At 37.9% G+C, this 14082-nt stretch overlaps 1 protein-coding gene across 2 annotated transcripts in view; it reads right to left on the bottom strand.

Moving 5' to 3' along the window:
- The window catches only part of Map3k5 (mitogen-activated protein kinase kinase kinase 5), a 187721-nt gene that overhangs the window by 63582 nt on the left and 110057 nt on the right, over positions 1–14082 (bottom strand). For both annotated transcript variants that reach the window (XM_070010628.1, XM_070010629.1), the window contains exons 10-12: positions 11978–12131; positions 5500–5607; positions 226–275 (exon numbers count right to left, since the gene is read on the bottom strand). In XM_070010628.1, the coding sequence (XP_069866729.1) occupies positions 226–275; positions 5500–5607; positions 11978–12131 (312 nt within the window). The remainder of the gene's footprint in view (positions 1–225; positions 276–5499; positions 5608–11977; positions 12132–14082) is intronic.

Raw genomic sequence — 14082 nt, 5'->3', positions numbered from 1 at the left:
ACCACGTTACAAGTAGGTGACAAGCAAGTCAGTTCAACGAACAGTGCAGCTCATAGTGTAGGATCACCACGGAGAGAGTGAGACTAAAGAGGTTGGGTATTTTCCTTCAGCAGAAGGATTCTTGAAATGATTTGTATTATTACATCATGATTAAAAGTCCGAGCCATGTTCTGAAGGTGTTTGAGAAAGGCTTTCTAAATAAACAAAACATAGGAAGTTGCTTACCTCACTCCCCTCACAGAGGAAGCATTAAAATCCCACTCGTGTATACCTTTCTAGAACACAGAAAAATGACAAAAACGACTGAGTCATCCAAAAGGCAAATAACATCATTTTGATTTATTGTGTAAATTATTTTTAATAATACAGAATCATTTTTGTAGCGTATAATCTTCATGAGCAAATTCACTCAGAAGCTACAATTTAGTCTTAAGTCCCAAGGATGATATGCACTTAATAATTCCTGTACACTGATGACACAGCTTCCAAAAAAGCCTAGGAGAATCAGTGTCAGAATCAGTGTCTTAATGTTTCATTTTTTAGTAATAGCTACTGTGCATTATTTGACATTAAAAAAGGTGATGAAAACAATTTAATGTGTACATTAAGTAAACTTTTCTAAGAAAGAAGAGCACTGATTGAAATAAGGACTCTGCAAGGTTTTAAAGATAATGATTTCTAAATTATTTTCTGATTTTTCTTCTTTCCTTGTGTGTGAGACAAGAATCTCATCATGTGGTCTAGATTGGTCTTAAATTCAGGATCTTCCTGCTTTAGGTCTTTAGTGCTGAGCTAGAGGCTCAGAGTTCTCTTTAGATAAAATTTCCAGTTTCTCTTTGAGTAAAATTCCTATCTCTTGAGAAATTAATAGAGCAAATATTTTTGTTTTTGTACTTACATGTCCTTCATGGTTACGAAGTATTACTACCTAATTTATGCAAGTCCAATATGCTAATAAAGTTTGACCATAAATAGGATAATTATATGATACACATGGATTGTCCATAGGACCCAAATGAAAAAAATGGAATTTATTTTTGAGTTTATTACTGAAGCTAACTTATAATTATTATCAAATGTGTATGTCTCTAATTAAATAAATGACAGGAGGGATTATATGTGCTGCTAAAATGCCTGGTAATAATATAAGATCAATAGCATAAATATTTTATAGAAACAAAGTAGCTGATACATATGCTTAAACCTAGCAAATTCTATGCAATAATAAAGTTACACTGACATTCAACTTTGTAAATGTAAAATAAACTCTTCCCCGCCCACTGCCAGGGGGCTGGCCCTAGTGAAATGAGTAGAGATACTCTAAGGTGGTCCAGAACCCTTCTCTTGGCGAAAGCCACTCAAAAAGCCACAAATGATATCCATAGCCCAGTTGTTAGGGCTATGCAGTTAAAAGTACAGATAGATTGCCAGGAGCTTGATGCAGATGACTGAAAACCTAGTTTCTATGAATACCAATCAGATGACAGGGTTCAAACTGAAGGAGCATGGAGCAAATTTTCCTGTGCATGAAGGCCAGAGAGCAAAGAAGACACCATTCAAAGAAAGGTGTTCATGGAATTTGGCTCTGGGGTGTTTACTGGGGCTTGAACTCAGAGCCTGGTCACTAACTCTTAGCTTTTTTGCTCAAGGATGGTGCTCTAAACCTGAGCCACAGCTCCATCCATTTGCAGATTTTTTGGATGATTCATTGGAGATTAGAGTATTACAGACTATCCTGCCCATGTTGCCTTTGAAACTTCATCCTCAGTTCTCTGCCTCCTGAGTAGCCAGGATGAAGGCAGAATCCGGCTCTCTTAGGCAGGTACAGAGGAAGGTAAATTAAAATAACAGCCTGTAGCTTTGATGGGAATTTTGTAAAGTTGTTTCCAACTAACTCCTACTATCAACAATTCCTGGTGGCCTCCGAGAAACTTCAAGGTACCTATGTGATCCAGACACTGCAGCGGCTGGCTGCCTGCATACTACTTGCAGAGTAGTATCCCCAGAGTGTGCTACCTGCTTCCAAAGACCAGGTCCCCAATCAAGAGGTGGGGCGTGGGGGTGAGGGCAGAGCCGGAGGGACGGTGCACACTAGCCCCAGAACACAGCAGGCAGCCAGCAAGCACCAAGACAGCTGGGAGCAGCCATGGAGAGAGTTCCAAGACTGATTGGGTTGATTCTATAGGAAAGGGTGAGGGCACTTCCAGAATTCTAGGTTCCTGAAAGGATGTCAAGGCTGCCAGAGAACTTTCCAGTTCAGTGCTGTCCAGCCCAAGGACTGAGGAGTGATTTTTTCATCTAAGACTTCAATCCCCACTTACCCTGCTCATGTCACCCACCACACAGAGGCGCTGGTGAGCTACAAAGTTACCTGGTGAGTTTCCAGGTACCAGGAGCCCTATCTGGGAATCAGGATTTTAAAAGGTAGGGCCAGAAGCCAACATGGAGGCTCAACAAACTGCATAAGTCAGCATATGTACCTCAAACTCAATAGCCATGAAGAACTGGGAGCTGATATTGAAGTCTCTGTTGCAGAAATTACACTGTGGCAAGTGCAGAGTTCCCTGGGCAATAGCCTTTCTTTTGCTAACAAAAACGATATTTTGTTCAGGCTCAGATGGGACAGTAAAATTGATTTAGTCCAACTGGGCCACATTAAGTCCATTTCCTGCTGCAGACTGATTCAGGCATGGCTACCTGATAGAGCATTTTGTAGGAGGGAGCGAGGGAGGAGATCCCTACGTGGCAATGCTTAAAACAGCTATGGAAGATCAGGAGAAAACAACCAAGGCTATGTAGACACACCATCTCTGAATACTGATGCTGAAATCTCCTTCAGTTAGCTCCATTTCAGAGTTTCTTGTGACATGAAATACCATTTCCTGTTCTTTGAACTGTTTCACTCGGGAGTTTTGTAGCTGAATGGAGGATAGTACTGATCACAATAGACATTCTCCTATCACTTGTTCCCTGGTTGTTCTCTGGGTGACCACAGGCTGGAGCTAGGGTAAGGGAGGAGGGGTGGCCTTTGTACTTCTCAGGGCCAATGCCACCTGCTTGCTTGTGCTTGAGAAGCTACCAGATAGTCCAAGCATGCTTAAACTTTAACCGTAAAAGGAGACAATTCGAACTCACAACTATTTAAAATGCTTTGTAACTTCTCTCTCTCTCTCAATCTAGTTTTGTTTTCATTGCACCCTTGCAATGTTCTCAAGTACTAACCGATTTTAAGCAGAAGATTGTGGATGAGATTGGGATTCAATTAATTTTGCCTCTGAATATAAAGTAGGTTTAGATTCGAAGAGTCCCTGGGGAATTGGTACATAATGTGCTTAACGTTGTGAAAAACTGAAATATAAAGTATATTCTCACTAGCATTGTACAGTACAAAATGCTGAGGAAGGGTAAAAAGATCACTGTAAGAAATGAAAGGCAACATTCTCTGTGTTTTAGAAAAAAAATATGACATTGTGTGTCAAAAGCAATCCATTTCCTGTTTAATGCAAGACTTATTAAACTAGTTGCTTATCTTACTTAATACAGTTTTACAGTCATCTTAAACTAACATGGTGCTAATAAAACTCTTACTTTTATTGCTAGTCTTCCTTTCAATTTTACTTCAATTTTAAAAAAAGTATGTAAAGTGACAGAATAAATCCACTATGGATAAACTTGAGAGTTTACATGTAAATCAACAAAAAAATCAAACTGAAACTGATTTATGAAAACTTTAATTTTTGAAGGAGAATTCATTTTAGTCCTGAAGATTACTGCCAATGGGAAGAAATCAAATGTTTTTCTTCTTGATCAAAAGTTGGTGAAAATAGGCACTAGATAACTCATAGCTCAAATTTGTAGCTTTTCCTAATGTACTGGATTACATCCCAATGTATTTATTCCTTAGTATAAAAAATTATCCCTAAATGTCACAAAGCATAAAGAAATGAATAGAGGCTTACTTCACCAATGGAGAACTTCAGTTATGACAGACAGTAACAGCTCACTGGAAATAGTACTTATTTTCCAGCATTTTCTGGCCTACTCTCTGCTCTTTTTGTGTCTTCCAAATTCTTCTGGCTCTGCACTCATCCTCTGAGCCTTGCTAATCGCTAATTCCTTAGCTCCTTCTGTTTCCAAGTGTCCTGGGATAACCCCGCTCTTTCCAATCAAGCCCTTGAAAATCACTCCTAGTATTGCTCTTGCTCCATTATATCCCATCGCCTAATTCATCTCCGATTCTGTAGCTTCATTTGGATGATTACTAAACTTGTGAGAACAGGTCTGCATATACTTGTAAAGCAATGTACATGTAGCACAGCACATTAAAACACTATTAATAACATAATTACATTGATTATTCTCGATTTGTCTGTGCATGATTAGATGTAGAGTCAAGCCATTTTAATTAAAGAAGCTGGGCAGATGGGCACTGGTAGCTCACACCAATAATCCTAGCTATTCAGGAGGCTGAGATCTGAGGATTGTGTTTTGAAGCCAGCTTGGGTAGGAAAGTCTGTGAAACTCTTATCTCCAATAAACTACTCAGAAAAACCTGGAAGTGACATTGTGGCTCAAGTGGTAGAGCACTAGCCTTGAGAAAAAGAATTTTAGGGACAGCATCCAGGCCCTGAGTTCAAGCCCCAGGACTAGCATAAAAACAAACAAACAAACAAATAGAAGAAGCTGGGCATGAAAGTGTACACCTGACATCCCTGCTATGACGGGAAGCCTAAAAAAAGTAGATCATAGTCCAGTCATGTGACCAGGTAAGAGACAAGACCTCATTTCAAGGTGACCAATGCAGAACATGACTGGAGGCATGTCACAGAAGTACGGTACCTGCCTGGTAAGGCTGAGGTCCTGAATTCAAACACCAGTAGCGAGAAACTAACAAAAAACAAACAATAAAAACAACAACAAAAACCACTGATGAAATACAGAAGCAGAAAGGTTTAGGTCTTTTCCAATCCCATTTGTGGAACAAGCCTGCTGTGAACAGGAATGAGAGTACTGAAAATCCATCTGAAAGCTGGGATCCCACAGCCCAGTTCATGTTGTGCACAGCACACTGAGTTACAGCCAATGTGAGCTTAGGTAGCTATTTAGAATTGCTCAATGCAATAGTATCTATGATGGCATCAACTGAGGACTAGAAGTGACATTATTCTGACAGTCATCTGAACATTAGGTATGCATCATTTACTACATGTATTTTAAGTTCATTCATTGATACAGCGTTAATTTATAAAACAGAAATATTCCAATCTTGAGAATACTTTCAATGGCTTTGCTATCTATAATAAACACCCAAATAGTTCAATTTGTTTTACTGAGTGAAGTTCATAACCCAAATTCAGTAAATTTGACATTAAGGAATATATTTGTCCTAAGATAAATACAGTCAAGTTCTTCACTAACATAGACATTTAATAGCATAGGTGAATACTAGAAAGGGCATAAAGTCATTACGAGCACTCATGTTATAATTGCACAATTTACCTTGTCATCCGGAAGCACATGCCAAATGGATATTGTTTTTTCTTCCACTTCATTGTTGATGGACAAGTAAGAAGGCTGATAAATTTTGGTTGGTTCTAATATTAATACCTTAAAAAGACAAAGAAACTCATTTTATTGATTTAAGACCTTAATCACTTAAGAGCTGCTACTACAACACCCAAGCATTAAAGTGGAAGATTGTCAAATGAGGCTGTGGATCCATTTCTGGAGTAGCCCATTTAGCTAAGGATGAGACCCAAGATCATTTTATATTATACAAGTATCAAAAATGACTTGGCCTTAGCCTATATATTAGTTCCATGATTTCAAGTGTGTGTGTGTGTGTGTGTGTGTGTGTGTGTGTGTGTGTGTGTGTGTGTGTGTGTGTGTGTGTGTGTGTGTGTGTGTGTGTGTGTGTGTGTGTGTGTGTGTGTGTGTGTGTGTGTGTGTGTGTGTGTGTGTGTGTTAAGGCTTGAAGTCAAGAGTCTCATGTGCTTGATCACTTCCCACTGGTATTCTTCCACTTCAGCTATGTCTCCAGCTCATTATTTTGATGGTTAATTAGAAATGGAGTATCATGGAGTTTTCTGCCCAGGCTGGCTTCAAACAAAGGTCCTCCAGGTTTTAAATTCCTCAGTAGCTAAGAATACAGGCATGAGCCACCAGCACCCATTTTTTAAAGCTAGATACATTTTTTAAAGCTTATATTATATATGCATACATAATCTTTTTCTATAAAAAAAAGCAGTGTTAAAGAGAGGCAGAAACATCTTAAAACAATTCTGTGCACCAAATGCAGAATGTCCCATCCTTACTTCAGGTTTCCTGCTGGCACACTTTATCATAAAGATGTAGTAATACAGTCTTCACATCCATGAAAACAGATTAGGAATGATTTTGGTTATCAATGAAAGAGAGTTAGCTCTATGAAATAATATTTCCATATTCTCAAGACAATATAATAATGATATTTAGCCTTGCTCAGGAAAAGAGATTCAAATTTTGCTCCTGTATTGGAGTAGTACACAGGATGTATGATATATGTGAGTTGAGAGTCTGCATCAAAGGGTCACATAAACCTTTATAGTGTGAATGTCTCACATCAGGCAGAAATGACATTAGAACACTAGACATGTCCTGATTTCAATTGCTATTATTACCCTTTTTGTAGAGATGCTTAAGGACCCATTGTTTTTAATGAAGACTTCAGTAAGAATGATTTTTCTTTTAAAGAAAAAGAAAAGCCACTAGAGAAATGATATTAAGTTTTTGAACCCCACTGCTTGCTTTTAACACTCAAAACAACATTACTTTTAGTAGCAATTTTGACTCAAGCAAGTTTACCAAAGAAAAGAGGATTGCAGGGAGGTGAAAGAAACTTTCCTAAGGCTCTGTCAACAAGAAATTACAGATTCACAATACATTAAAATATACAAGACAGCATGAGCAAGAAGGCACAAGAATCTGGGTCAGAAAATTGGTTTCTGGCCACATACCGTGAACTCAATGCATTCCTTTTACTTTAAATTTACTTTTATGTAAGCTATTGTACAGAGACATAGAAAAGGGCTGCTAGAAAAACAAAATTTTTCTTTCCTCTTTGAATATAAAAAGCTTTGAGAATTCAAAGAAATTTTGGCCAAGATCTCTCTCTTCTACTGGGAAAAAAGATAGGCCATCCCACAAATAAATGCATGGCAAGAGGCCCGGGAACATATTCAAACTCAGAACGCATTCACTTACTAGGTAAATTAAGGCCCAGATTCCACCCAATAGAATTAAGTGGTATTGATTAACACTGAAAATTGATTTTCAATCTCAATCTTGTAAATAGAAATGGTGTTTTGTATCTGAGTAACCCAGCGTTGAGGAAATTAAAAAAGAACAATAGGAGCTAGGTGCTGGTGGTTCATGCCTATATTAGCTACTCAGGAGGCTGAGATCTAAGGATCACAGTCTGAAGCCAGCCTCGGTAAGAAAATCCGAGACTCATCTCCAATCAACCACCTAAAAAACCGGAAGTGGCACTGTGATTTTGAGCACTAGCCTTGAGCCCCAACAAAATGATAATGGTGATGATGATAATAATAATAAGGAAGACATAAAATTACCCACATGTCTTCCATTACAAATTGAGGTTATTATACTTCATTCCCTAATTCTGTGGGTTCATTATGCCACCAAAGGAGCACAGCCCTAGGTGAACTCCATTTTTGTTAAATTATTTCTTTATTGTTAGTTCAAATGCTTTTAATAGATAATCTGCCCTCTGTATTCCTAACTTGAGATAGGGAATAAACACAAGGTTAATTATGGCTGCCTAACATTTCTTGGGCCATTTAGTCTGTCCTTGAAATGGCAAAATGTGAGGGATTTGCAGCATACACTACAGAGGTGACAAAAGGAAATTGTAGGGAAACACAACAGACATCAGTGGCTCATGCCTGTAATACTAGCTGCTTAGGAAGCTGAGATTTAAGGTTTGTGATTCAAAGCCAGCCCAAGTAGGAAAATCTGTGTGACTTTATTTCTAACTAACAACCCAAAAGCTAGAAGTACAACTGTGGCTCAAGTGATGGAGTGCTAGCATTGAGTAAAAAAGCTAAGGGATAGTGCTCTGGCCTTGAGTTCAAGCCCTAGTACAGGTTCTAAAATAAATAAGTAAATAAAAACTAAATAAGGAAATAAATAAATAAATAATAAGTTAAGAAAGCAATTTGACAGGACTATTGAAATCATTTACCAAATGAAACTTTTAACTTTCCTTTACCCAGGGCTGGGTTACTTTTGGGAAAAACAAGAATGGATATGGACATAATCATAGTAAATATTTTCTCCTATAGGTCATCCTGGTGTTTCATCAGATCAGCTTTAGCAGAAGGATACTGTGATGGTCCTAATCCAGACCACCCGCCCTCCTCCCACAACCTGCGTAAGTGTGAGCCATAGAAGTTTTATAAGATAAATCAGGGACTGATCATCATGTCTACAAAGGAAATTCCAGAAGTGATAATAATTTTTATTCACATATTGGTCTTATATTCTGTTACACTCCCTTTTTAACATTTTTGTTATTCTAAAGGTGATATACAGAGCAATTACTACGTCATGTCAGTACATTTCTTTTTGGACAATATCACTCCTTCCCTTGTTCCCTCCATTTCAACATGCATATAGTATACGGTTCATTTTCAATATTGTTTCTATTAAGGACCACTGCTGCTTGTGTTCACCCTATGACTCTCCATTTTTGTGCCCTCCCATACCACCCCCTCAAAGACAGAAAAATGAACAAACAAGACAAGAAGGTAAAAAGTAAAAAAAAAAAATCCTCATTTCCATTTCCTGGAGTTCATTTTGATAAATATCATTTTATATGTTCATAGGCACAGAGGCAATGTACTTTTGTGTTCCTCCCCTTAGAATATCCTCCTTTGATCTCACTGTGTGTGAATGCCTAGAGTCCTATATAATTTATCATGTCCTGCCATATTTTATATCTAACTTCTGCATATAAGAGAAAATGTGCACTGTTTGTCTCTTTGAGCTTGGTTTACCTCACTTAACATTATTTGTTCTAGGTACAGAACACAACCTGAAAATCACATAATATTATTCTTTCTAATAGCTATGTAAACTTCCATTGTGTATATGTAGCACATTTTTTTTGGGATCCACTCATCAATTGTAGGGTATCTGGGCTGGTTCCATACTTTGGCCATAGTATATACTCTTGTCTATATTGAATTTTTTAAACTCCGTATGTTTTCTCTTTTTTTTGTCCTGGTCCTGGGATTTGAACTCAGGGCCCTGAGCTTTTGTGTTCAGGGCTAGTGCTCTACCATGTGAGCCACAGCTCCACTTCTGGCTTTTTAGTGGTTAATTAGAGATAGTCTCTTGGACTTTCCTTCCAGATCTGCCTTCAAACTGTGATCCTCAGATCTCAGCCTCCTGAGTAGCTAGGATTATAGGCATAAACCACTGGCCATTTTTACTAATTTTAAACAATATCTTTGTAGTTTCTGAAGGGCTTAATCATACATGTAAATATGAGAAAAGATTCAAGAGGTTAATCATAAGATAATTTCTATTGAACTGGACCATTTGATAGACTTAACATTTTCTTGTTAAGAATTCATACAAGATGAAGTAATTATAAGGAAGTTCGGCTACACATGCATTTTTATAAGCTCAGCTACTTGTGAGGCTGAGGTAAGATGATCTCAAGTTTGAGACCAGTCTAGGCCATATATTGATACTACCTCTAAACAAAATTTACATGTTGTGGGTTTTGTGAGTATAGTGCAGTGGTAGATTAGTTGCCAGGCATGTTTAAGACAAGGTGAATTCCCAGCATCCCAAAAAAATTTTTTTAAAAGGCTACATCATAGAAGAGCTAAAAAAAACTATATTCTTAGCATAATGTTGTACGCCATACAAGCATCAACAGGGGGAAAGTGATTTTTGAATGCTCAAGTCATAAATTCTGATGGAGAAATAGTAGAAATCCAAAATCCTGTGTCTTAGACTCTCTTCACCAAGAGAGTGCCAAACAAACCACTTGGTTCTAAGTGCAGATGGAGATAGACTGCAGCAAAAAGAATTCAACAGTATGCTATGAGTAAGTTTTCAAGGTAACATAACAATCACCTTGTGATTTCAAACTACAGATAGCAAAAACATTCATCTCCTGTTCTGAATAAAGCAAAAGTCTCCATGTCCCTCCCACTGTCCTACTGTTTCCTTCCCTCCATGGCTTCCCAATTCTGATTCCCACCAGCATTTAAAAAAAAAGTCCCTATATTCATACCTTTGTCAACGGTTGTAAATCTTTTATTTATTTGAGGCCAATAGGCAAAAAAAATGGTGTAACATTTTAATTTATATTTTCTTGACTACATGGTAAAGTTAATTATTTTTATATGATATACTCCTTTTTTGCTTATCAATTTGTAGAAGGATTTTCTTTTTGCATTTTACGCAAACTAACCATTTTTACAACATTTACATTAAATGCTCCAGATTCAACACAAACTACTTTGCATTAACCCATGAATGCCATGCTTATGGTGTTTTATTGAAAAAAATTTTCTTTCCTTTTTTGGGAGGAGGAGTACTTGGAATTGAAGTCAGGGCTTTATGCATGATAGGCAAGTCACTACCACTGAGCTACACCCCCTAGATCCTTCATTTTTTAATGCAATCAACTGATGATATTTTCTTTTAGACCTTATAAACCTGTCTAAACTGGAATTTACACCTGACTTTAAAACTTCTCATTTAATATTTTCTATTTTTTAATATCATTATTTACATTATAACACTAATTCGTATTGAATGAATTTAAATTAGTTCAAAGTGGCAAATATATATTTTTTTCCTTTCATGGTCAATTTTCTAGTCATCAAGTCAACAGTCAATGAAGTCCTCCTGCTGTGTGCTCTCTTCATTCACCACAGAATTTATTGCTACTCACAGCACAAACTGAAGGCAAGCTGCCAGCTCACTCCAAGATAAGGACTTTCCTAGGCTACACATTATCCAGGCTAGAAAATAAAGTGAAGTGTTTTAGTTTAAAAGGCTTTTCAATTAAGGATCCTGCTGAGTTCAAGGCTTTTTCTGGAAGCTGCTAATGCCAGCGATGGATTTAATTAAATGAAGAAAACAATCTCATCCACAGCAGCTAGAATTGTCACCACTTCTGAGTACAGAGGACTTAGATGATAGAGCTCAAAACAAGAGTTTTATAGCATCGTTTGGACATGAGAAGAGCTGTGCTCACAGTGAGGTGCCAGTAATGTCTCAATTGGATGCCAACTCCATATTCCTTACTGTGATGTTCTGAGTGTAATCAGGATGGGGATGGCACCAGCTGAGAAGAATTCATTTTTAAAAAGTATGTATGTGTGTGTTTACATCTGTGAACACACACACATATATATACAACACAGAGTCTGCTAGAGACTAGACAAAATGAATTTCACACCTCAAACAATGGTCAAAGCATTGCAAACATAGACTAGAAAGATATAAGTATTTCTGATCTACCTGAGTAATCTGGACCCCTGAGGAATGAGGACTAGAGATGAAATAACAATGCTAAGCCTGATAATTTTCACCACAAATATGACAATAATCCTAGAGACCATGTCAACAAAAGTGCAGAATTTAAGAGTATCCATCGGTGCATGTGTGCACACGCGCCAATTCTAGGACTTGAACTAATAGCCTTGAGCTCTTGTACTCAAGGCTAGTGCTCTTCCACCTGAGCCACACCTCCATTTTCAGCTTTTGCTGGTTAATAGGAGGTAAGAGCCTCTCAGATTTATCTGCCCAAGATGGCTTTGAAACAGGATCCATAGACCCCAGCCTCCTGAGTGGTAGGATTATAGAGTGAGCCACAGGCACATGGCTTCACAAGATGTTGTTTAAAGACAAGAAATGACAGAAACAAACTATTCCAATCAAAGGTACTCACTGGAAATCTAACTACAGTCACATCTGTTTTTGTGGCCTCCACCAGGAAATCCATCCAGAAGTCCACGAGTTCCTGTTTGGCCACGGGCTGTTCTGTAGTCAGTTTTGCAAAATGCTTATATATCAAAATTGTCTCCACAATAGATTTGAGGTACCTGAGAATTAAAAGAATTAAAAGAATCACAACATATATCAGAACATATAACAGATAAATTTGGGACCACCTGTCCCTATAAGTCCATCTCCACTTATAGTTTATAAATGAAATCAATAATTACATATTCATATTCATCAAATTATTCATTGTTATATCATGTATCTGTATATACTATCCCATTTAGAGCTCATAAAATTTAACAAAATAGGCTTTATCTTCATTTCAGTGATGAGGAATCTGAGATTTATAGGGTTTAAGTCAACTGGATTAGGCCAATTATCTTCTTACGTGACTATAATATATCTACAGTCTATCAAGTAAAGAATGGGGGGAATGCATTTGCTTTAAAATATGTGCCTTTAAGGAAGTTTTCTGTTTTGTTTTGTTTTGTTTTGTTTTTTTGGGTCCAGTCGTGGGGCCTGAACTCTGGGCCTGGGCGCTGTCTCTCAGCTCTTCAGCTCAAGGCTAGCGCTCTACCACTTGAGCCACAGCACCACTTCCGGCTTTTTTCTTTTTGCTTATGTGGTACTGAGGAATTGAATCCAGGGCCTCATGCATGCAAGGCAAGTGCTCTACCACTGAGCCACCTTCCCAGCCCAAGGAAGCTTTCTGAAACATTCCCCACCTAAGAGATTGGTTTGCTCTGAAACAACAGGTATTCTATAGTATACAAAGATAAGGAAAAGCTTAGGAAATATGCAAGATAATGACACATGATAATGGCTAAGTAAGTACTTTGTAGACCATAAACATGTAAGTTAACTGGCCACAAATATTGTTAATGGAACAAAGGCATTGCCTTCTGGCAGTTTTTACTATTTCATAAGATGGTATCTGTTTTCTTGCTAACAGAAGTCAAAATACCTAAATCCAAAGCTTTCTGCTGTGTCTTAGTTTCCTTCTCTGTTATTAGAACACTCATGGGAACGAAATAGAGCATTTGAATAAAGATATTCAGCCACTTCTTTTCAATTGGCTATACTGGTAGCCAACCTATTGACTTATCTACTCTATATCATTTTCTGACATCATGCTGTTAGTACAGTCTCTGTATTAACAGGTTGTGCACAGTGCCATGGAGGCAAATGCATACAAATATAAATAAATATCAGTGGCAATATGACTAAATAGACACCGCTAAACAAGTCAGTCAACATCAAAAGGCCTAATTAATTTTTTATAGCATTAATCAAGGCATATTGTATTCATAAATTGCTTTGATTTAAATGGCAACTCCTTTGTAACACTATTTAAAGATAATAATAAAATATCTAAATATCTAAAATAAAATTAAAGGACATCAGAAATAAGAAAGAAGGGACTTGGGCATGAAGTCATTTTTAAGTCAAGGTCTGCTCTATCTGCAGATGTGATTGCTATAGGAATGTTTCCCAGTTGGATAAAAGGGCTGGAGAGGTGCCCTAGGGAGGTGCTAAGACACTGTACGTGGCTGTGTGGACTCTGAGGAGAGAACACTGCAGCCCCTGAGCGTGACAAGAGCTGACACTGGATGGCTGAGGGAAAAATCTTGTTTGCTGAGTTAAGAAGGTGGACTTTAGCCCTCAGGCTGTGAGGAGCCATTAAACTGTATTGATTGAAGGATTTCAGTGGAGGAGAAAGGTCAGACTTGCACTCCTAGTGTTACAGGGAAAACTGAAGGAGGCCTGACTGTGAGGAAGTCCTGCAGGAAGTCATGAGGGCCATACTGTGGTGGCCATCTCTTCAAAGGCTTCCAGGATGAGGCAGTCAGAGCCTCTGCGTGGAGCTTCTCTGAAAATATCCCTTTTCTGCATCTTTGTTCATCTTTTCAAGACTTCATAGGTGATGTTCAGTCATTTTATGGGATACACAAAAGTGTTAATATTGTTTTTCCCAATGGCCTTAAATGCACCTGGAAGTTTGTTTTCATCTCTCCACTACCACGCAGATAATAAGAGCTGGGCTCATTG

Source organism: Dipodomys merriami, unplaced genomic scaffold, assembly GCF_024711535.1.
Source record: "Dipodomys merriami isolate MVZ:Mamm:240054 unplaced genomic scaffold, mDipMer1.0.p SCAF_8, whole genome shotgun sequence".
Classification (NCBI taxonomy): Eukaryota; Metazoa; Chordata; class Mammalia; order Rodentia; family Heteromyidae; genus Dipodomys; species Dipodomys merriami.
Note: the sequence above shows the minus strand (reverse complement) of the source record. Positions and strands in the feature narration are given on the sequence as shown.